We start from the raw sequence: 23,362 nt of genomic DNA on the forward strand, positions 1-23,362 counted from the left end.
TTCAGAATCCATGAAACAACCATCCCTTACCTTTTATGAGAATTCCTTAATTGCATATGTTTGTTGGAAAGGGTCCATGCCTTCCTCATTACATGTATCTTAGGTTTGCTTCCCTATCTCTGGGACTAAACTGATTCCTATTCACTGCACAACTGGAGAGAAGGTAAGAAATACTGTAACCAACTTGGGAATGGAATAACCTTTTAGAGCACCTGACATGAACTATAATGGCAATTTTTCACTATAAGGAGGACTGTTCTTTGACCATCAGGAATCTACATATACTCTCCTTGTGATTCCCAGAGACTGTTTTATTGAGCAAGCATCACTTAAAATTAGGTCATGTTTGTATATGTATTCTTAGAAAAAAGTTGGAATCCAACTTCAAGATAATGCCATTCAGTTTCTTGGATCCTAGCTGTCTGGACTTCCAACAGCAACCTAAGATGGATTTGAGGGCTGGCTGAGCAGAGGCAATGTAAACTAGAGAGAAGTCTGGACCTACCTTGGAGATATGCCTCCAGCGGGAATTGAGTAAACTACAATGTGAAAGCTGTCAGAGACCTTTGGATCCATCTAGCCCAGCCTTAGAGGTGGGGCAACACAAGTGAGGAATGGATTAATAAATGGACCGCTCTCCAGATCCAGAAGAATACTGCAGGATGGATCAGCTATTTGGGTAGCCCTGGTGACCTTTTCCCTGATGATTTTCACGTAGCATGGTATGCTACTGGTGTACAAGAATAGTTCAGAGATGCGATCTGGAGCTCACCCATATGGGTAGGAAGCGCAATGCTAACTGGGTGAACTTGGGCAAGTTACTTAACCACTCTGGGCCTCTCTTTTTCTTCTGGGAAATAAAAGTAATACTTGCTATTTATCTCAGAAGTTTGGGATAGGGATTGTAAAGGGTTGAGGTGAGTGCCTGTCATGTGGAAAACACTTAATAAAGTTAGATATTTTTGCTACTATTTTTATAATTATTATTATCGTTACTGCATGGCACAGTTTTTCATGCCTCAGAACTTCTGTTCCTAAGCATAGGAAGAAAGTAGGTATAAAACTCTGCTATCTTGTCCATGTTGAATCAGAAGGTAAACTTCCAGGTCCTTCCAGAGTAGGTCATGTTCAATCTGGCTTTCCTGAAGGAAGAAGCCAAATACTCTTCACCTTTTATCCCTTGAGCCTGGCAAATCATAGCTATTCAACCAGTATCTGATGAATGCTTGACACTGAATTTGGTCTGAGTCAAACCACTGGGCCACAGGAGGCCATCCAACCAAGCTCTTTCCATAGACTGCATTTCTAGGCACAAATTCTATAAGGTAATGTGGAATATCTGAACCTTTCCCAAACCTTCCCACTTATAAAATAATTTGTGCTTATTCATATGTCTAATAGATTCACTGGCAAAAAAATTCCGAGTTGTATTCAAAGGCATATAACTGTATCACCTAAAACAGAAACCCATACCTTGACTCTCAGGTCCACATCTGTTAGCACCATGAAGAAGTCATTATAGGTCATTCCGTACTCTTTCCTCAGCTCACCGATGAGATGCTGGTCTACCAAGTCCTCATCATCCACCACTCGCATGGGTTTTTCATTATCTTAAGGCAAATGAAATATGAATAAATATAGATATGACAAGACAGAAATAAGTGGGAAGCGAATGGGTGATGGCTCCCGGTCTCCATCCTGAGTTAATTAGAACAGCTTTCATTAATTGCACACATTCAACTAACATTCTTTTTGAACATAAGTTTCCCAAGTGGATAAGTAAATACAGAAATAAATGAATAAACTAATTTTGAAAGTCAGTCTTCTACAGATGATCAAGCCCCACCTCTGCCTACCTTGGTCGTAGTGAATCAGAAAGCACAAAGTGAGAGTGAAGGCAGCTGAGTCATCCCTGGAAGATGACTGCCAATTCCACCCTGGGAATGAGTCATCACTCCACCTCACCAAGGAGTTTTTAAATTTATTTTAGTTTTATTTACTTAGTTGAGTCTAAAATCTGTGTCTTTTCTTCACTTTTATTAGAGAATCGCTTTGGAAAGCAGTAAACTATGTTGTTGCTATAGAGAAAAATAACCCTATGTTCAAGCCTGGCCACAGGTTCATTTTAACTCCAGAAATGTAGGGCTTTTCATAATACAAATGTTGTAAGTGAATACCATTTCCAGCCAAGTGCTACTAAATGTATGGTAGTTTTTAACCATTACATATTTTTTAACATTAAATCCTAAAAATAAATTATTATAATTTTTTAAATTATTATAATTTGAAATGGTTCTTGAAGATGTCACTAGGTTGATGAGAAGTATGAACATGGCAACTCCTATGTCTCTGGAAATGATTTTCACATTTCTGAGATGAAAATGCTACTTCCTCCCCTTTTACGTCCCAGTGTTTCCCTCAACCCTATAAAAAACTTTCCTCTCCAAAATAATCCCCGTCCTTTAAAAAATGTGAAAAAAATTAAAGTTAGCAAATATGTGATAATAGATCTATTAGTGAAAAGACTCTACTAGTTACTATCCGCATTACTACCCAATAAGTAATATGATAGTAAAAACAACCTCAGCTTTGCAGATACAGAGCTTATAAAGCTTGAGTACCATAGACCATTACTCTTTTATGGATAAAAAGGGGATGATTACAAGTTAACTGTTACTTTGATTTATTTGATGAGGATCACTGAGAGTATACCAACAAGGAACTTGATTTCCCCCAAAGAAGATCAAAACACAAAGAGAAAGAACGAATTTTCCTCCCTAAGATTGGGACAGTTCTTTATGGAGCGGATTCAAAGGCATGGGAGCTGATAGCTTATATGAGGACCAAGCACTGTCTGCAAAATGAAAAATGACATGCTTCATGCATATAAACTATTTTTAAATGCACATTTTTGCTGCCATTAATTAACTACAATGTGATGAAAAAGAATTGCCAGATTCATGTTGGTTTTTGTTTAATATGTCTCATTGGGAAAAAAAAAAGCTGAAGAAAATGCATAGTGGATGTTATTCTTGGTTAAAAGGAAATAAAACAAAAGAAAACACATCTGCACAGGAATAGACACCAGAGAATGTCCAGAAGGACAACTGGCTGGTAACGACGGCTGCCTCTAGGAAATGGAAAAGGTGAGGTGGAAACGTTCACTGTTTATTCCACACATGGCTATAGTAGTTAAAATTTAACAAGGAGGGGTGCCTGGGTGGCTCAGTGGGTTAAAGCCTCTGCCTTCAGCTCAGCTCATGATCCCAGGGTTCTGGGATTGAGCCCCGCATCCGGCTCTCTGTTCAGTAGGGAGCCTGCTTCCCCCACTTTCTCTCTCTGCCTGTCTCTCTGCTTACTGTCATCTCTGTCAAATAAATGAATAAATAAAATCTTTTAAAAAAATTTAACAAGAAACATAGTTTATACTTAATAATAAGGTAAATCATTAAACACTGATTTCAAAAATGTTTTTAAAAACTGATTATTTTAAAACTTGGCAAACCAAGTTTTATCTAGAACCTAGGGATCCCCATTTTTAACTCCCAACATATAGTCATTTTTGCTTTTGTTCATTCAACAAAATATTTGTTGTCAGTGCCCTGAGCTAAGTCTATGCTGGGCCCTGGATTCAGCGATAAGTAACTTGGTTGGAGTTCAAGTTCTTAATTAGAATCAAAATTAGACCATTATATCTACCTAACAGAGAAAGCTACAAAAACCACTGAATGGATAATGAGATGGAAGGAAGTTGGAGGTTGTAGCAGATTTCAAAGACGGCCCCTATTCACCACCCTCTCCATATTTAGACTCTTGGCTCAGTAACTGCAGCTCCTCATTAAGGTGAATGAGTTAAACTGTCCTGCCTCCTGATTCTCAGGTCATCTATACAACTTGCTTTGGTCAATGCTAACTGATGTCAGCACGAATGACCCAGAGAATAGAACTGGGCCTGTACATTTGGGATTGCTCTTGCCTCTACCATGGCCATGAGAACAACACCCACACTAGCCTTCTGAAGGATAAGGTACACCAACTTACCCTGGCCTCAGCCCAGACAGGGCCACTCCAGATCAGCCAACACCAGTTGGCCCGTGAAGTGATCAAGTCCAACTAAAATCAGCAGGACTGCAAGTACATGGAGCAGTCTCGCTGAGGCCCACCAAACCCCACCCAGATGAGCAGAACCATACAGATGTGTGACTCAATATTTAATAATTACATGCCACTGAAGTATGCGGGTCTTCATTACAAAACCTTATTGTGGTAATAGAGAAGTGGTGCAAGTATTATCTGGCACAATCCAGTCACATTATTGAGAAAAAATAATATTGGGAACATATGAAACAGGAACAAAAGCAGACCCTGTGGTTTGCGGTCCAGATCCCACCTTCAGAAGCAAGGTCACTGTGGAGAGAGCTGACTCCCTGTCTGGAAATCACTCTCCTTAGAAAAGAGCTGCCTTTGCCCCAACTCACACTCTCACTAGGGGGCAGCCCACATTCAGATCTAAAAGATGTCCCCCTTGCCTCGAAGGGGACCACTCTAAAGAGTTGACGGCAGTACAATTAAAATTCCCTCTCTGTTCTCTTGTATCCCTCACCTCTCATAAGCATCATTCCTGAAAATACTCCCCATTCACCCTGTGCATGTAAATCTCAGAGTCTCAAGTTTTTTTTTTACCAGAGGATAAACCTATCACAGAGTCCATGAGGGGAGCAACTTGCTCAAGTTCACATCACTAGTTAGTAACAGAGTGAAGGTTAAGCCTCAGATAATATGACCTCACTCTTCTCTAGCATTCTCTTTTGTTGGCCAAAATATGTCCCACTCAAGGATAGATTGGACCTATAACCAAAATTTAAGCCAAACTTCGCTCTAACTGGGATATAGCAAGAAACCAATTTCATGGTCTGGTTTTTCTTTTCAACTGAAATATTTTCTGAAACCGTTTTGATGCAACATCAAACATAAAACACTTTACATTTCCAGACTACAGAATAGCTAACATCCCAAATGAATGTTTGTGTCAAGGAAGAGCATCTGCGCCCCCCCCCCCACCAAAAACAATGAAAGCACTGATCAACCGTGGCTGCAAGGATGGGCGCAACTCTCTGCCAGAGCTCCCCTCTGGCCCAATTCTGAGCAAGGTACAGGCGAGGCCAACTCCCAGCTCCAGCTGCCTCCCTGCCCCAGGTCTCTGTTACGCTCTGCATTCATTCTCAGTCAGGGCTGAGATGGAACTGGGTGAGCACAAGGCTCTCTTCGGGCTGGAAATGCAGCATAAATCTGCCAGCTTCTTGTTCTATTTATCCAAGTTTTGCCAAAGCTCTCCAGTCCTCATTCACAGGGCTTAGAAGCAAACATTCTTTAGGACACATCCTATAAATAGTCCACATGGTCTTGATCCCACTAAATGGATTCCCAGACCCAGATCCATTTGGTGGGATTTGTCTATCCCAAACATTGTCCCTGACCCAAGGTGACTGAAGAGGGACAGAAGGGAGCGTGAACTCTGTTACATGCTGGTGGGAACCTGTCCTGCAAGGAGGGCATCAGCCTGGCTTTCCATCCTTGAAGGACCTCAATTCCAAAAGTCAGTGGCCAATTTCAGGTAGTGGTAGATTTCTTCATGTCTTTGTTCTTCCATGTCTGACTACAGACAGTAATGACCCCACAGAAAATTTCAGCTCCAGCCACAACTTATTAATCACCAAATGTGTACCAGGCATTATGTTCGAAGCTTCCATCCATGATGGCTTCTCCTCTGTTGGTATTCATGGTATATCTCCTCCTCCCACCTGTCCTACCTGAGTTTAGGCATTTGACCAATGTCCCTGGACAGCATCAGCTTCTCTGCTGCTTCAGGAGTTTATCTCCTCCAGCAGTTTTTCAAAGCATGTTCCACTGTCTACTTTCATCACAATCACCTGGGGCACCAGTTAACATTACAATCCTTGGATCCAGACCAGTTGGATCTGAGTGGCTAGTGGTGAGGCCCAGGAATCTGCATTTCTTTTAAAGATTTATTTATTAATTTATTTGAGAGAGAGCATGAGCAGAAGGGGCAGTGGGAAAGGGAAAGAAATCTCAAGCAGACTCTACGCTAAGCCTGGAGCCTGACTCAGAGCTCGATCTCACGAAACTGAGATCACAACCCCAGTGGACAACAAGAGTCGGACACTGTGTCACCCAGGCATCCCAGGAATCTGCATTTTAACACGTTTTCTGGGTGATTATTATGCAGTCTAAGGACAGAGAACAAGGACAGGATAAAATCCAAATCCTAGACTTAGCAGCAAGGGCACTTCTGCTAGATTCAGCCAATCTTAGCTAGCTGATCTCTTAACTCTTCCAAATATGCTCCAGCCTCTATTTTTGGTTTCTAGAAATATGCCTTCTCTTTCTGGAATGCTATTCCTATCCTTGTCCACATGGGAACAAATTACCTGTCGACTTGTCTCTACCTCATCTGTGTACTCACAACACTTTTCTACACGTTTCTGCAATCATGCCTATCACCTTGCATCGCAACCAGTGATTATGCATCTGCCTTCCCACTAGATATGAGCATTTCATCAATAGGGACTGACTTTGGCCACCTTCTAAATCCTGTAGCCTGGCACACGTAAACACTAGGTACAGATTTGATAATCATGAAATCTCTCCCCTAAGAAGGATGTCACATTAAAAAAAAAAAAAACAAAAAACGTAGTGAAGGGTAGAGTAAAGAAGGTGAGCAATTCTGAGTCTCTATAGAGAACCCACCATCAAACCCTTGCACTTCCTTTATTTTGTGAGCCTGTAACACAGCCAGTCTAAGTGTAATAGGAGAAAACTCACCCTATAGATTTATTTTCTAAATCTGGGTTTTCATGTATGAGGTCTCATAATGGCATTAATCATATTTTTTATTTTCTATATATTATGATCTTTTGACATCTTAAAAACCCTTTCTGACTGGGGAGAGACTGCCCCTCCCAAGGCTAGCCAATTCTTAGAGACAACAACAAAAACAAAATAATAAACAAAAATAAAAAATTTCTTCTGCCATTGGAAGAGCTTAACCCTCCATCACATTCTTCAAGCACTTGTTTCGTATGGTTGACTTATCAAGTGCTTTTCGCCCCTTGATCATCAGGGCTTGATCTTGACACTGATACACTTGAGAGGCAGGAGGCAGTGAAATGGGATGACTGAACAAGGTGGGGGCATGCTTGCCAGCTTCGAATGCACACAGTGATTGATAATCAGAGACTGAATAAACAGAGAGGGACACCCAGCCAGGATCTGGAAATCTGATCACTCACGCAGCCTGGCCTCCCAGCACAAGGTGGCAGAGTCTAGAGAAGGCAACTTCCAGACTTTGTCACCATGATGAAAGGAAGAGTTGGGGCAAAGGGTCAAATTTTCAGGTGCTCCCCAGGGAAAGTGATATTTCTGCATTGTTATGGAGTCAGTGAGGCTTGTCCATAAGAAACAATTCTCTTCAACAGAATCAGAGACAGAAAGGGAATATTTAGGCTGAGATGGAATCTGTTGTTCTCACCTATAAAAGGTATTTTAGAAACTCACCCATGACTTCCTTACTTGTATGACTATGGAATCACTTTCTGTCCTGTTGTTACATTCCAGCCCCATTCCCATCAACTTTCCACCCCCCTTTTCATACACTCAAACTCTTCCTCTTTCAAAGGAAGTTTTCAAAGAACTTTTTTTGTCCATAAAAACATCCTATCTGTTCTAACCCTTAAAAGCTGGTGATTGGATATCAGTGTCAAATATTTTTTTTATCTCTTTATCTTTCTAAGTGAGGAACATACTTCCTGTGTTTTCCCCATATTTCTCTTTCCCTTCTGCAGTAAAGTGCCTTTATTATTAATTTTTTAAAAATTTATTTGAGAGAGAGGGAGCATGAGAGAGAGAGAGTGAGAGTATCAGCAAAGCTGAGAGGCAGAGGGGGAGGGAGAAGGAGAAGCAGACTCCCTACTGATGCCAGGCTCAATCCCAGGACCCTGGGATCATGGCCTGAGCGGAAGGCAGATGCTTAACCGACTAAACCACACAGGCGCCCCAGCAAAGTGCCTTTAGCCAGCTACTTCTTTCTCTCTGGCACTCTTTGTCAATAATCCATCCTCTTCATATGTACACCGATTTTTCTGTCCAATTGATATTTTAAGTACCAATAACAACTGAGAATGCTTTTGTGTGTTGTATCTTTCTAAACTCTCCTGTATAATGTTATTTTGGATGGCAAAACCACAGGGGCTTAGTCTGCATTGTAATTTGCTCAGGCATGAGTGACTTTCATTAGGCTAATGACTGAAAACTGAAGGTAAATTTCTAGGTATTTGTAGGTCCATCACCTATAGTCCAAATACATTTAGCAAAATAGACCAGCTGGTGAGTATAGCCCATAGTGTAGTTGGATGTGGAACTCTCTTTTTAGGGCCCAGTAAAAGTCTGGAAGAGTAGAGAGTGCTTGATTTATTTTTAAAGAAAGTAAAGCCATCTGATAGATTTCCAGCTGAAAATTGGTCAAGGCTAGAGTTTGGTTCACTGAGTCCATGGTGCACGCCAATTCCTGTTTTCCCATGGCTCTATCCCAGTCTTGGCTGAAAGTTCTACAGCCTTTCCCATAAGGAGGGTAAACTGGGACATAACACAAGGAGAGAAAGGCCTTCCAGGAATTAAATGAGGATCAAAAATGAAGCCGCGCCCCGCCCCCCAGATGATGTCCAAGCTAACATTCAGTGAGAGGCAAACACCCAACGCACAACACCTGACTTCCAATAGGGCAGGAAAAAATCCCTCGGTGCCTCTACAGCCCATATTCAATCCAGATGTCTAAAAAACAGCAGGATTAATGCTAAAAATTTGCCAAGGCAGCACCAGATGCTTTTAACAGTTGGGACCACATAGAGGCTGAAGTAGAACATATAATGATTTTTCCAAGCTTCTCTGAAATGAGGAATGAGGATTCTTTGTGTGAGGGTTGGTGGGCAACACAGTTGACACTGGGAACACCTGGCAGGGGAGGCCTTTCATCACCAGCCAGCACCAGTTTCTGCGCTGGACTGAATACCTATTTCCTCTCTAGACATCTGGACTGTAATTAAGCTCACCGGCTCTTGCTACTATTTGAAAAATCTAGAAGTAAATGGCTGAATCTCAGTTAAACACTAACTAGGTGGCTTTGCAGTCTTAATCTTCTGGGCTTTGGTTTTGTTACCAGGAATCATAATGCACCTGGTGACCTGGAAGGTCAGTTGTGAGGGTTCCCTGTCAACATTCTGTCATTAGCAGAAAGCAGTTCCAAGTTCTTTTTAATCATAGGTGCTCTAGTCCCTGTGACAGCTCACCGATCTCCAGATCATATAATAGTATTTATTATATGACAGATATTTATAGGCGTTATCTTCCTAAATCTTCACCATAGCCCGTGAAATAGATTTCATTATTTTCTAGGCTGAGGTTTAGGAACCAACTTGCCCAAAGTCACACAACAGATAAGTTAGGACTGTGGATTTGAACTGGTCTGACTCTAGAACTTCTTTTCTGTCTTCTGTTTTTATGATTATTGTCGTGGTGGTTAAGGGCTTTGTTGTTGTACTCCCTCCCAAACACAGACGCAGCATAGGGATTGATGTCCACAAAACCAATCACCTATCCACAGTGTTCTATGGTGGGACATTGGAAAGGATGGTATTAATTTTCCTTTGGAGCTAACTCAGGGAAAGGTGAGGTAATAAAAATAGAGAAAGTATAACTGAAACATCATATTTGAATAAGTTCTAGAGACCTGCTATACAATACTGTGCCTATAGTTACCAATACTGTGTTGTACACTTAAAAATTAGTTAAGAAGATAGGGCTCAGAGCACATGGGTGGCTCAGTTGGTTAGGCATCCTACTCTTGATTTTAGCTCAGATTATGATTTCAGAGTTGTGAGATCAAACTCAGTGTCAGGTTTTGTGCTGGGCATGGAGCCTGCTTAGGGTTCTCTCTGTCCCTTTCCCTCTGCCTCTCCACATTTCCGTCTCTTTCCCTTTTTAAAAAAAAAAATTGGGGATCACATGTTTTAAATGAAAACTTATCTTTTTTCTTTTCTTTTCTTTTCTTTCCTCTTCTTTTCCTCTCTCTCTCTCTCTCTTTTTCTTAACAGGCTCCACACCCAGTGTGGAGCCCAGCATGAGGCCTGAACTCATGACCCTGAGAACAAGACCTGATCTGGGACCAAGTGTCAGACACTTACCCATCTGAGCCATCCAAGTGCCTCTTTACCACAATTTTTAAAAATATGAATTAGAAGCTAGACAATATCCAAGCCAAATTGGCATTATATGACATAATTTTGACTGCTATGTATTCTATTACATCAAGATCACATGACAGAAAAATCTGTGAGATAATGTGTTATATGTATTGAAGTTAAATGTTAACTAATGGGGAAAATATGTTTTATATTCTTTCTGAGTAAATGTATTTTATGAAAAATATGCAGGATCTGCAAATGTGAAATATGAAGGACTTCTGTTGTAGTTAAAATAAAAAAAATTAAAAAGTAGAGAATACATGAAGGGAAAAAGGGTTTTTTGGGGTTTTTTTAAGACATAAAGCCCCAGAGATGTAATAATTATAGAAGAAACTGGGTGGATCAGATCTGGGGCTTCTGACTCTGCAACCAAACCACTCACAGTAAGTCTTGCAACATTCCCATGAGAACTGCAAGGAGTTAGGCAGCTGCCCAGCGCTGAGCTGTATGCCTCATGGGCCTCACACGCACCATTAATATGAAAAATTGTGAAAACTCTACAGTCAGCCAAATTCTTTGGCTCTCTAAAAGGACTTGGGTGCAGTTCCGTCCATATTTTCAGTGACTTTTCATTTAGCTGAACAGCCTTTCTCTGCCCTCCCCAGGCTTGCTAGACCAGAGTCAAGGGCTTTCAAAGGTCTGGCAGGTCCCCATCTGTGAGTGAGTCCCCTGCAGCGTGAAAGCAGCAGGAAGATCAGATGGTGCCATTCACAGGCTAGATGACTCCGGAGCCAGAGGAAACTGTCTACATACCTTTCTGGCTCTCCCACCACTGTATTTCTTCTCTCATTTTTCTCTGCCTTATTGACTTTCAACCCATAGAATGCTTGCATATTTTTTTCATTGTAACGTGCCAAAAACGTACACCAGAACCATCCAGAATAGTTATATAAATAGGCTGTTAAACTGACCTTTGTCACCACAGGAAAGAGCCCTCTAAATAACTGAATGACCCTCTTAATGCCCCACGGACCTCTCCCATAAAGTTGGTCCCACCTTAGGTATGAGAAAGACAATAATGCCATTAAAATGTTGAAGAGAACCTAGCTGGAAGTGGTCGATTTTCATGGTACTGTTGTTGACAGGGCCAAAGATGGTGATCACGGAGATTTTCCTGGTGGCCATCTTACAGAAACTTTCCAGATACTCATCTCGCTGCTGCACGTACATGTTGTTCTCAGCCTTGGGAGCCGTGACCAGCTAGAGATGGGAGGAGGCAAGCAAATATTAATTCACAGTGATAGTTGTACGCAGAGGCAAAGTCCAAGGGGATAATTTGAAATAGAGGGCCGGGAGTGACTGACATGAGAGTCAACTAAAGTGTTCTATTGGACAGTTATCGTAATTAGGGCCCAAACAAGCCATTTGGAAAGCTCCTCCCCCTCTCCCATTTTTAAAATGGCTCCAGATACCTTAGAGTTTTCTATTCTCACTAGTTATCTTTAGTACTAGTCTTCACGTGTCCTAGCTTTTTCATTTGTGAACTCTTCACAGGAATACTTACTTTGCAAGGCTGTTACATGAATAATGGACATGCAGTCATTGTTAGCAAGTGCTATCCCCCTTCCTTCCTTTTGAGCTTTATTATCCTAATGGACTGCTCTCATGAATTCAGTGGTTTCCACTCTTTTGTTTCATGTCCCACAGGGTTGAGAGAGCTTCATACTCTTTGTAACTTCAAATCCATACATAGATTCTGTTTCATTCTTAATCCTACTTTAATAGGCAATCTTGCAGAAAGTTTTTAGGATGGCCTTTTGACCTATGATTTGTCACACAGAATATATTCATTGCCACACTGGGCCTGTACAGGGTTTGTGGCAGACCTCTTTGACACTGGAGAACCCCCAACAGGGTGGATTTTGCTCTTTCGGTTCAGCTTTCTATAATTTAGGCTTGGCATTTTTCAACAAGCTCCTGTGTGTCTTTGAAGCTCACTGCCAACCCCTGGCTTCTGGGGAAAAAAGAGGAAAAGACAGAGCAAAAGAAAGAGATGGGACAGTCACCAGAGACATCTGGGAAGGCAGATTTTATAATTTTGGATAAAAGGAGGATACCCTTCGTTTGTAGGGCTCCTGTTGAATGCTCTAGGAATGTCTCAATGTTTCCATCTAACTGGATATAAAAGCTTTTCTACTTCCTTGATTCTTTTTGTAGGCTTTTCCTGAGCCCTCTCCAATTTTACCAGGTTTTTCATGAGCAGAGACTAGAACATGTACCACACCCCACGAGTGGGTGGTCATGGTGCTGTTCACCCTGGAGGTGGAAGGATGCGGAATTTCATTCTGATGATGAGCAGGTCTTTGTTGAGCTCTCTGACCCTAAAGAGCTCCCTAGACTGTTGTCTGCATGACCCTTTGCGAACTCATCATTTGGCTTAGAGCCCAGCCTCTGTACCCTTTCTCAAACCTGACAATATTCAAATTTGTCAGCCACTTTTCTATTTACTCATCTAACCTTATAAAAGATTTCTGAAGTTTGGGGCTATTAGCATGGCATTTTTCAGAAGGCAAGTTGCCATGTCGTTAATCCCTTCCAAACACTTAATCAAAATGGTTAATAAATCTGCTCCCAGCTTGAAACTGCTATTTATACTTTTCTGTCAGAGATGTGTTTATTGGTGCCTGTAGGCTTTCTCTTTTATAAATTCCCTGCACCAGACAAAATACTATCCCTCATGGAAATCAAAATGTGTTCAATAACTTTTGAGTGGGACATTAACAAAGATTTTTCTGGGATGTAGCTTTTTTCCCCCCTCAGGTTGTTATTTATATTTAGTTAAGTGGTCATGATTTTGTGTATTTTTGATTTTGTGTTTATATGCCTGTTCAGGTGGACAGGGTGGGTAGACCATGCTTATTTTAGAAATATAATTCCCGAAGAGGAAAAATAATATTTTCCCAAACTTATTCATTGATTCATACTTAGCCTTAAAAAAGACTTAGGGTGGCTATAAAAGGATACAGTGATGGTATTTTTGCTTTGTTTGTTAGTTTTCAATTGGTTTTATGACATTTGAACATATTTCTTCAGGTTTTAATAGTGGCTCATACCTTGGAGTTTTATTTTCAGTTGGTATATTTAAGGTTTTTTTCCAGGCCATTCTTTGCTCACAAACACACTACTTTGAAATAAATGAATGTTCAAGTGAAAACACAAAACAGCCAGAAACAAAAGTAAGCTTTACTGGTAATGACTTTGGATTCCCTTCTCTAAATGAAGGATGTGTCCATATTTAGAATGTACTTCGAGGAGTCTCTAGGGCACAGCTGTCCACATGCTGGATGACTGATAATTACCTGCGTTTATAACTTCAAATCCATACATAGATTCCATTTTATTCTTATCATACTTGGACATGGACCTTTACAGCCCATGGACATCATGATAGGACAGGATTTCAAGAGCCCTCACAGCTCCCTCTGGTCTGTTTGTCCCTCCTGTGAATAACCGGGACTTCAGACAACATAGAATCATTCAGAAGCTCATCCTTCCGGGCCTGGCAGCTTCTCTCAGTACCTCTGAACACAGTAGCCCTAGGGCATTAGATACCCAGCAGGAATCAACATAAATAAATAAAGAACCCTGATGTTTATTTTCACCTCAGGACCTGTGCCCAGGGATGCCTTAACCTACCCCTGGGGTGACATTTATTTTGCATGACTCACGTCCTCCCTCCTGCAACCTGGCCCCAGACTCTCTCTTGCTAACCTTTCCTCCTATTCCTCCCTTATATGACCTCTTCACCCTGCAGCCAGACTGGTCTCTGTTATGAAATGAAAGGAATCTGGGCAGAGTGGCACAGAGAAAGGGTGAGTGTAGTTAAAGTGGAAGGGACTGTATTTGTTCTTAGTTCAACACTGGCTATCTTAACAAGGCCACTTAACTTTCTGAACCTTGGCTTTTGCATCTTTATAATGGAACAACTTCCCTGAAAATAGGAGTGAGAATCAAGGGGAAAAAATTTTATGTGTGTGTGTGTGTGTGTTAGGCTGTGTGCACATAAGCGCCATATGGGTATGTTGCCTCTGAAGAGTTGACTCATTCCTTCCTCTGCCTTGGCCCCTATTACCCTTTCCACACAAAAAGCTCTCCCCTCCCCTCCACCTTAACTACAGGTAAGAAGTCTTCAAATGCAGCATCTTCCTTAACATCTTTCCTAGCCCTCAATGGTCACATTCTCCTTTCAATTGTTGTTCAAATGTTGGCCCATGTTCCTTAGTTTCCAAAGATCACTTCAGCCAGAGGTGAGGTGTAGTGTCCCCCTGCTTAAGAATGTCTAGATGGCCCCTGAGAACCAGTTGCTAAAGACCCCTTTCCCCTTGCATTTAATCTGCTGCTCAAGCTAGCATCAGGGACAGTAGTAGAGGCTGATCATATGAACATATTTCAGCCACTCTTTCCCTGTATGCTGACATCTCCTTCCCCTTCGCTGTTAAGTTTGACAGTGTTTCAAATGGTGTTTAAAATGGTAACCATGTCCGGGGCCCCTGGGTGGCTCAGTGGGTTAAAGCTTCTGCCTTCGGCTCAGGTTGTGGTTCCAGGGTCCTGGGATTGAGCCCTGCATCGGGCTCTCCACTCAGCAGGGAACCTGCTTCCCCCTCTTTCTTTCTGCCTGCCTCTCTGCCTACTTGTGATCTCTATCTCTGTCAAATAAATAAATAAAATCTTAAAAAAATGGTAACCAGGTCCAATTCTCTCTTCCTAAACATTATTGTCTGACACTTGGCCTCTTTCTAGTTTGGTGGTATAAATCAGGACATGTATCATGGGTTCAGAATTGTGTTGTGGTTCTATTTTATGTTTCTGTTCCAACTGGCATGTTGGCACAAGGATCCTCAGAATATAATGGAGCCAGTTTGCATAAGTGAAGGGAAAAAACAAGAATGAGAAGATGCTAAAGGGAAGATATTGTAAGTCTCAGCTTATTTTAAGCACTGTGTTAAGCTCAAAACACTAGATTTTTACAAATTTCTGAAAAATAACATTCAAGCTAGTAGTATGCCTTAGTAAAGCAGAGCTTTATATACTTTTCTAAAATTAAACCAAATAAATAGATTGTTGTTTCAATATCCACATTTCTGAGGTAGTGTTAAAAATAAGAAGCTACTTGGGGCACCTGGGTGGCTCAGTGGGTTGAGCCTCTGCCTTCAGCTCAGGTCATGATCCCAGGGTCCTGGGATCGAGCCCCACATCGGGCTCCCTGATTAGTGGGAAGCCTGCTTCTCCCTCTCCCCCTGTCCCTGCTTGTGTTTGCTTTCTCACTGTGCCTCTCTCTGTCAAATAAATTAAAAAAAAAAAAGAAGAAGCTACTTGAATTACAGGAGATTGTGTCCAGAGCATTTAACTTGATCTTGAGTCTATGTAATTCCACAGTGTGAGGCCTCTTGCTAGGTGACAAGTACGTACATCTCAGGGTACAAAATGATGGCTTTTCAGCTCTACAACACATAGTCCAATGTTTTAATGATAAACAGTGTTTCTATATTCTTACTGTTGTCAACTCTAAACTGACACCAACCAGTCTGAGGGGTTAGGTTAACTGGGATTCAATCTATTATTCTCGACTGACCCCCAGGCAAGCCAGAGGGCTCAGGTGCAGAGACCCAGCTGGGCAATAAGGTCGGAAACTCTACACTGTTGCTTAGCACAAAATATTGACAATTGTTAGACCTTACCATTTACCTGAGTAATTTAAGGTTAAAAGTGAATTTTAAAACATATGAATTGATTAACTAACAGGATGGTTTCTCAGTTTCTCCTTCACTTTATGGCATATGTCCACTGAAGGCTTACACTCATAGGATGCAGAATGGCGGGAGTGGCTGGAGTATGAATTTTAAAATCAAAGGGACCTGAGTTCTAATTCTGACTTGGCCATGTATTAGCTACGCACCTTAGGAAATTTCTCAAACTCTCTAAGCTTCTTTCCTTGACTATACAGTAGAGTTAATGAGTCCTTCCTCATGGGATTGTTATGAGAGTTAAACCACACAGCTTTGGCAAAGCGCCTTGCAAGATGTGCTCTTGAAAGACTGTCCTCTGGTCTCAGAATAGGACACCTGGTTCTACCTGCAGCTCCTTGGAAGCTCCCTCAGATGCTGTTCACCATGGTGACCATTGTTTCTCTAAATAAATGGGTTAAGGAGGAGTTACATGATGTTTTCACATCCAAAGAATGATATAAATACATGTAAAGCCCCAGGGGTTTATGATACATTGTAGCTGATTACTGAGAAATGGAAAGAGGAGCTAAAAGTCCGGTGTGACTTCTTAGAATGTAACCTCACATCAGTTTGCTCACACTGGGTTCGGTTGAGGCCGGTTGGAGGTGTATCTCATCAGACCTCCTTTTATAGCTCGGAGACTGAGAAGCCTTAATGAATATTAATTGATTCCCTACCCTTCCTGAATAACAACAGCATGTGTAATAGGAAAAATAAGTGGAAAAAAGATAAATGGCACCAACCAGCTCTTTTACCCAGAAACCCAAGTCTCCCCTCTGCCTGGCGAAACAGATTCCTTTTCTCTCCATCTTTTGATATTATATCATGTTTATTTCATCTTGTCTTTTCTAATCAGTACGTATTTTAGATATTAGCTCTTCTAACAACACATTTCTTGTATGATCATCAACTGGGCACACGTGGGATGGTGAGATGGAACAGCCTCCTGTTGGTACTTTCTCCCTAATAACAAACCTGGTTCTCTCACCAGCTCCAAAGAGCAATGCTGCTATGAGCCACCTCAGTTGGTTTCTGGTTTGCCTCATATGACATCAGCAGAGGCTGTCGTTTGAATTTTCATTTGCTAGAAATTTATGATCAGGGACACGGTTTAAAGCAGAAAATACCCAGCTGGGCTTTCAAATCCCTGACTAAGGGAGTTGAACGAAAGGGGAGAAATGAAAGGCATGACTAATATCAGGGATAGAGTATGAAAACCTCTTTCTTTGGACTCACAAACCAGGGGCAATGGAAGTATTTGCCAGACGGGTGCACAATTACAATCCCGACATTTTACCCATGATTATTTTCCCCCTGCAAAAAACCTGCCCATGAAGAGAACTTTGCCTGCCCTGTTGGCTAAACAACCAGGGTTGGGTGATGAGCTTTAGCAGGCTGGACAAAGTCCTGGGTCCTCGGGAGGAGCACACTGTGCAGACTTGCCCACACCTCAAAGAGAGCAGTTGGTTCCCTTAATGTCTGTAACAGACATTTAAGTCCCAGGTAGAATTCTCCTCTGAAATGAATGACTTTTTTGGCTCTGACTAAAATATTCTCCTTTAGATTTATGTACTCTGAAAATAACCAAGTAGCTGGTTAGTAACCAAGTAAACTACTCTAGCAGACAGCCTCTCTTCTGCTAATTTATATACTTTAAAGCTCTGGTTAAAAATGAGCGAAATATACCAAAAATGCATAACAACACATACACACACACAAACCTGTAGAATCAATGAAAACTTACATTTTGTTCTAATGCATAGATGCACCATTGTGAAACAGCTGAGAGAATTTGGGGATATGCCCTACCCACGATAAACACCACTAGGAACTCTGCTGTGAGTAACATTTCAAATGCGTATTTAAACTTTTTGAAACCACTAAAGATAAATGGACATCAGGGCCTCTCTGTTCAGATCATTAATCCAAATTTAGACCAGATTGGAAAAATTAAAAGCCCCAAGATGCCTTGAGAGAAAAGTGCCTATCTCTTGGCAGGGGTGGGGTGGGGGGTGGGGGGGTGGCAGGGTGGATGGTGGTGGTGGTAATAATGCAGCGTGCAGTCACCCTGTGCCTTTAGTAGGACAAATGCTGTCCTCAGTGGCATGAAGTGTCTCCTCACTCACGTATTGGAAAAAAAAATCCTTCTTAACCCACATTGCCTGACATTAATTTACTGATCTTTTTCTCTGAAGTGATTGTGCTGTACCTTCTCCTCCTTGACAGCCTAGAGTAAAATGACAACATTAAGAAGGGGTAGAAATCTTGGAAGGGCCCTAAAAGAGGGCACAAGGAGACATGGGGAGGGAAAGAAGCCATTCTTTTTTTTTTTTTTTTAAGATTCTATTTATTTATTTGTCAGAGAGAGAGAGAGAGAGCGAGCGAGAGCACAGGCAGAGTGGTAGAGGGAGAAGCAGGCTCCCTACAGAACAAGGAGCCCGATGTGGGACTCGATCCCAGGACGCTGGGATCATGACCCAAGCTGAAGGCAGCCGCCTAACGAACTGAGCCACCCAGGCGTCCCAGAAAGAAGCCATTCTTACATGGCTGATGAGAACTGCCCTTACATTTAGGATGAATTTATTTCTGTCCAAAGGCTTCCTTTGGCTTGACTAGATTCTTCAGTTATGCTTTGGATGGAGGCTAGTAATGGCCAAAAGAGAGAGCTCCTGAGATGGATCTATGACTTGCTCTGTATCAGTGGCTTCAGAAACACAGGCAAAGTGGGAGCAAGGTTTGTTTGTCTCCTTTCACACATACACATACACGCACGCACACACACACTCACAGAGGGACACTTCTGACAGAGGCTCAGGAGAAATTGACATCTGTTCCCTAGCACATTGGAAATTGGAACAATTAGCCCAATTCCCCATGCTGTCTTTTTGGCCTCTCACTGGAAGTTGGGCAGTGATGTGGGAGGCAGTCTTTAAGGAAAGAAGATTTCAACTACCTCGTTTTAAAGCATTGGTGAGGGTCACGCCAACAAGGACACTTCCCCATGCCCAGTCATACCCACTCCCCACCCCAGCTCTCTTCCTTTCCTCTTTCAGGCTTCCACCCTGATATAGAATTAATTTGGAGAAAAAGGAGAAATTTTACCATTTCCCCATACACATGGTTCTAGTTCCTAAGCTCATGAAGTGATATGTCCTTTTCCTAAGTCATGACAAGAGTCAATGCATGCCATTTTAGGAACTCCTTTGATCTTCTTTTATTCTTTGAACTTAGTAAAAGGGAGCTCTACCCAGAACTATCTGTTGGAAGAGAGCTAAAGACAGGGGATGGATACTGACAGGTTTGGAAGAAGCTGAGCATATGTGCTTCCCTGGGTTTATGTCTAAGAGCTCCTGGCCATTAAGTCTGGACCTTAGGTCACAAACCTGTGTGGACTGAGGTTCATAGAGCACTAAACCCAAAGAAGCACCTGGCCTGGCTTCCCTTCTAGACAAACCTCCTGATCTCCCTTACATGGCACGGAATCAGCCACAGTCTGCCATCCAGCAACATGATTTTAAGAAAAATACCAAAGCAAACTTCAGCATGCCCTACCTCAGCCCACAGAACAACGCTGGGGAGAAGATTACTTACAAGCAGCCTTCGTCTGCCTTCAAAGGACCCCAGCAGATCGGTCACAGACTTCCTGGGACTCTGAGTGAAGTGTTTGGTGGTGGGTTTCAGGTACCCCTCCTGCTCTGTTTTACCTGCTTTTTTCTTCTTGCTCTTCTCTTTCTCCTGCCTGCTCTTTTTCTCAGCCTTCTCCTTCTTCACCTGCTTTTCACTCTTGAGTAACTTGTCTGCTTTCTCATTTTTCACCTTTTTTTTCTTCTCCTTCTCAGGTTTCTCAAGCTTTTCATGCTTTTTCGATTCCTTTGCTTTTTGGGGGGGAACATTCTCCACCTGCAACTCCTCCTCCAGCTGAGAGGCAGTAGGCCTGCTGAGGTCATACTTACTTTCATACTCATTGCTAAGAATTTTGTCCTGGGCTTTCTTTTTGGGAGGTTTCCCCTTGGCTGGCTTGTGAGGACCTGGCACCACATTTGGGTCCTGGTGGCCATGCTCCCGTCTGTCTGTGCGGTTGTCCCGGAAACGTCCGGCGCCCGCCCTTGTGCTGTGCTCTGAGACGGTGGTGGGAGGGGCAGCCGTGAAGCTCTCGAAGCTGGTGGCCTTGCTAGGCCTCCTGGTGGCCTGCAGCCTCTCCCTGTGCTGATCCTTCCTGGGCTGAGGGTAGAGATTCTCTGAGGCCACCGGCTCCCTGGCAGGGGCCACCTCCACCGTCACCGGGGCCCTGTGGGCATCTGAGGAGGGGTGCACCCTGGGAGTCCAGGGCCTCTGGGTGGTGGGAAAGGCCGTGGTGGTGGTCAGTCTTGCAGCTGCAGTTACTACCCGAGAGGTGGCCCGGGTCACTGTTGGGACTGCAGCAGGAAGCAGGGTGGTGGCCCTTGGGGTTGGAGGAGGCGGGGGAGGGGCGGCCGTGGTAGTGGCTGGCTTTCTCTGCATCTTCACCCGAGTGTCTCTGGTTGGTGGGACTTGGGCTCTCCTCTGGTCCTCCTTTCTCTTCTCACTGCTCACCGGCTTTCCTGCCCCTCCACCATTGTTCCCCTCCTCCACCACCTGACCCTCGACCCCAGAGGCCTTGCATTTTTGGACAAAACCCTTCTGCCTGATTTTCTCAATCCTGCGGATGGGGCCTTGGTCGATGATCTCATACAGGGCCTCCAGCCTGACGGGATAAGGGTAGCGCTCCTCAACCTGCAGCGTCTTCTTCAATAGCACCATGCCGAACTTCCCCTTCTCCAGCTTCAGGAAGCTCATCAGTTTCGGGATGAGGCTGGGGTCCAGGGGCTGCTCCAGGACCCGGCCCTCGCTGGTGATCCTCCGCACTTTGCCTCCTTCCTCGCCTGCCTGGTGGAACAGCACGATCTGCTGGATGTGTCTTTCCGCCAGCTCGCAGTACACGTCGTCCTTCAGCAGGCTCATCATGAGACGGTAGTAGCCCTCGGAGGAGTGAGGGGCCGAGATGACCCACACCCTATTCTTCCCCGCAAAGCTGGCGAGGATGTTAGGAGAACTGGACCCAGAGGGGAAACGCAACATTCTTGAGCGAGCGGAGGACCCCTCATCTCGGATCATGTCACGGGGAGAGCTCGGGGCTACTGGTCTCTGCTTAGGTCTCACTGGGGCCCCAGTGATGCGCTGGGGGGCCAGCGGCGCAGTTGTCGCGGGAGCTACTCTCAACACCGGCACACTCCTCCTTCTTTGGAGAGGCGGAAGGTTTGGTTCTTCCAGAGTGCTTCTCTCAATTCCCTGAGACCTCCCTGTGTGCCTCAGAAGCCGAGCTGGCCTTCTGTTGGCTGGGGAAACCAGAGGTGCTTTCCGCCCTCCAGGGCTCCCTCTATTCATGGCATGGAGGTGGGGTTCTGATCCACACACCAGCCACATTGCCAACAGCATGGTGAAACTGAGTCCCATTCTCCATGTCATTGTGCAATCCACTTTGAAAGGCAGCAGGGTCAAAAGACAGAAAGGGACGGGGGAGTGGGGGAAAAAAAAAGAAGAAGAAGAAGGAAAAAAAAAAAAAAGAAAATCATTTAATTGCAAACAGAACTGGGCATTTTCTTTTTCTCTATCTTGGCCAAAGGGTGGGGGAAGGGGTGGTGAGAGAAGCAGCAAGGAGGTCAGGGAATGGAAAAAAGGATGAGATCCTGTTGCTTTTAAACCCCTGTAATTTGTTAGTGCTTAACAGAGACAGTTACATTAAGTAGGAAACCCAGGTCCGCTCCCCATTCAGCATGCTTGCCCTGTTTCCACCGGGCTCTCTGATGCTCCAGAGAAAAGGCACACTGAGCATATTAATTGTGACAACATTCCCATTTCATTTCTTCAAAGGAGCAACAAAGAAACAAACACACCAAAGACAGAAAGGATTACACACTTACATTGTGGCTCATGGAGATGGAATGCAGAGGGTTTAAAAGGCAATCTGAAGTGTGGTCCCAGGACAGTTTCCTAGATGAAATACTTTTCCTCCCAAGCCTCTTTCTCCTTCGCCCGGCTGAGCAGTACAAAGGGGGGTGTGCTGCAGCTCCAGCTCCCAAAGGCGCCACGGACCCACAGCCTGTCCTGACCTGAGGGCCGAACTGCTTTCTTCTTTCCTCTGGCTGTCTTTTCACCTTCTTGACAAGTAGGATGAGGGGAAAGGAGCTGTCCTTGTGAGTCTTTGCCTCTCCATTTGGCTGTAGTTTCTGCTCGCGTGCGTGTGTCTGTGCGTAGCAGTCCCCTGTGCCGACAACACAGGGCGCCCCTGAAAGTGAAGTCCCAGCTATTCTTGAATCTTGCTCTTTCTCTCTTTAGAGTTCCAGAATCCTTCTTATCACCCTTTCCCCCACAGTCTGGCTGAGTCCCTTTGTTTCCGAGCGTGAAAGCCCTGGGATTAATATGTTTTCCAGGCTGAGGCAAAACACAGGAATGTGATGTTGAAAAAGGACTTTCTTCTTTTCCTGTGCTTCTCCCCTCCTTTATTTCTCCCCACTTTTTTTTTCCTCCTCTTTTCCTTCTCCTTCTTTTTCTTCTTCCTCTTTCCTGGACCCAGTCCCAGAAATGCCAGGACAACCTCAGTTTTGATCCAAACCAAACTCAAACAACAGCAGCCGCTGGAAATCAAGGAAACTTCACTAAGAATTTAACAGATCAGCAAAACACCACCTCCTTCCCACTTCGCCACATTGAGAGTGGCCTCGGTGGGGAAGGGGAGGGCTGTTCTTTGGGGTGGGGGAAAGTTTTGAAACACTACACATCATCATAAATCTCTTTAGAATAGGATGGCTGAGGACTTAACCCCTTCCATACCAAGGAACCAGGATACTTTCCTTTCCTGTCTGGACTCACATTGCACACCGAGAAGGGAAAATTCTCAGACTTCTGTATCTGGCTGCTTGGTTTTCCTAGAGACAGATACTCATTTGGGTCAGGGTGCTTGGCTGTACGTCTACGGATGGTATATATATTTATAGTTCTGTGCGTATAATTTTATCTCTTTCTCCCTGTTTTATGTGTTTAGTTTGAGGTTGGAAAAGCCTATGGAAAACATGACTGGGTTGTTTTTATTTTATGCTAATTGGGGATCATATTACTGAGTTCTTGTTCGTAGTTTTCTCCTTGGCATGGAAGGAAGCTGGGAAAAGGTCAGAGATGGCAGGCGATGGCTGCTGTTCCCCTGAGACTGTAGTTGGTCATTACATCTGGGGAAGAGAATTACGATCTCCAGCCCTGGGCTCTGGCTAGAGATGGTAAGCTAGAAGTTTCCTTGAGGCCATGGAT

At 43.5% G+C, this 23,362-nt stretch overlaps 1 protein-coding gene across 1 annotated transcript in view; it reads right to left on the reverse strand.

Moving 5' to 3' along the window:
* Positions 1 to 22,782, reverse strand: part of CCDC80 (coiled-coil domain containing 80) — a 34,224-nt gene extending 11,442 nt beyond the window's left edge. The window contains exons 1-4 of the mRNA XM_044251388.1: positions 21,982 to 22,782; positions 19,634 to 21,537; positions 11,360 to 11,516; positions 1,474 to 1,610 (exon numbers count right to left, since the gene is read on the reverse strand). Coding sequence (XP_044107323.1) covers positions 1,474 to 1,610; positions 11,360 to 11,516; positions 19,634 to 21,526 — 2,187 coding nt within the window. The 5' untranslated portion in view covers positions 21,527 to 21,537; positions 21,982 to 22,782. The remainder of the gene's footprint in view (positions 1 to 1,473; positions 1,611 to 11,359; positions 11,517 to 19,633; positions 21,538 to 21,981) is intronic.
* Positions 22,783 to 23,362: the final 580 nt, after the last annotated feature.

This window comes from Neovison vison, chromosome 6 (assembly GCF_020171115.1).
Source record: "Neovison vison isolate M4711 chromosome 6, ASM_NN_V1, whole genome shotgun sequence".
NCBI lineage: Eukaryota > Metazoa > Chordata > Mammalia > Carnivora > Mustelidae > Neogale > Neogale vison.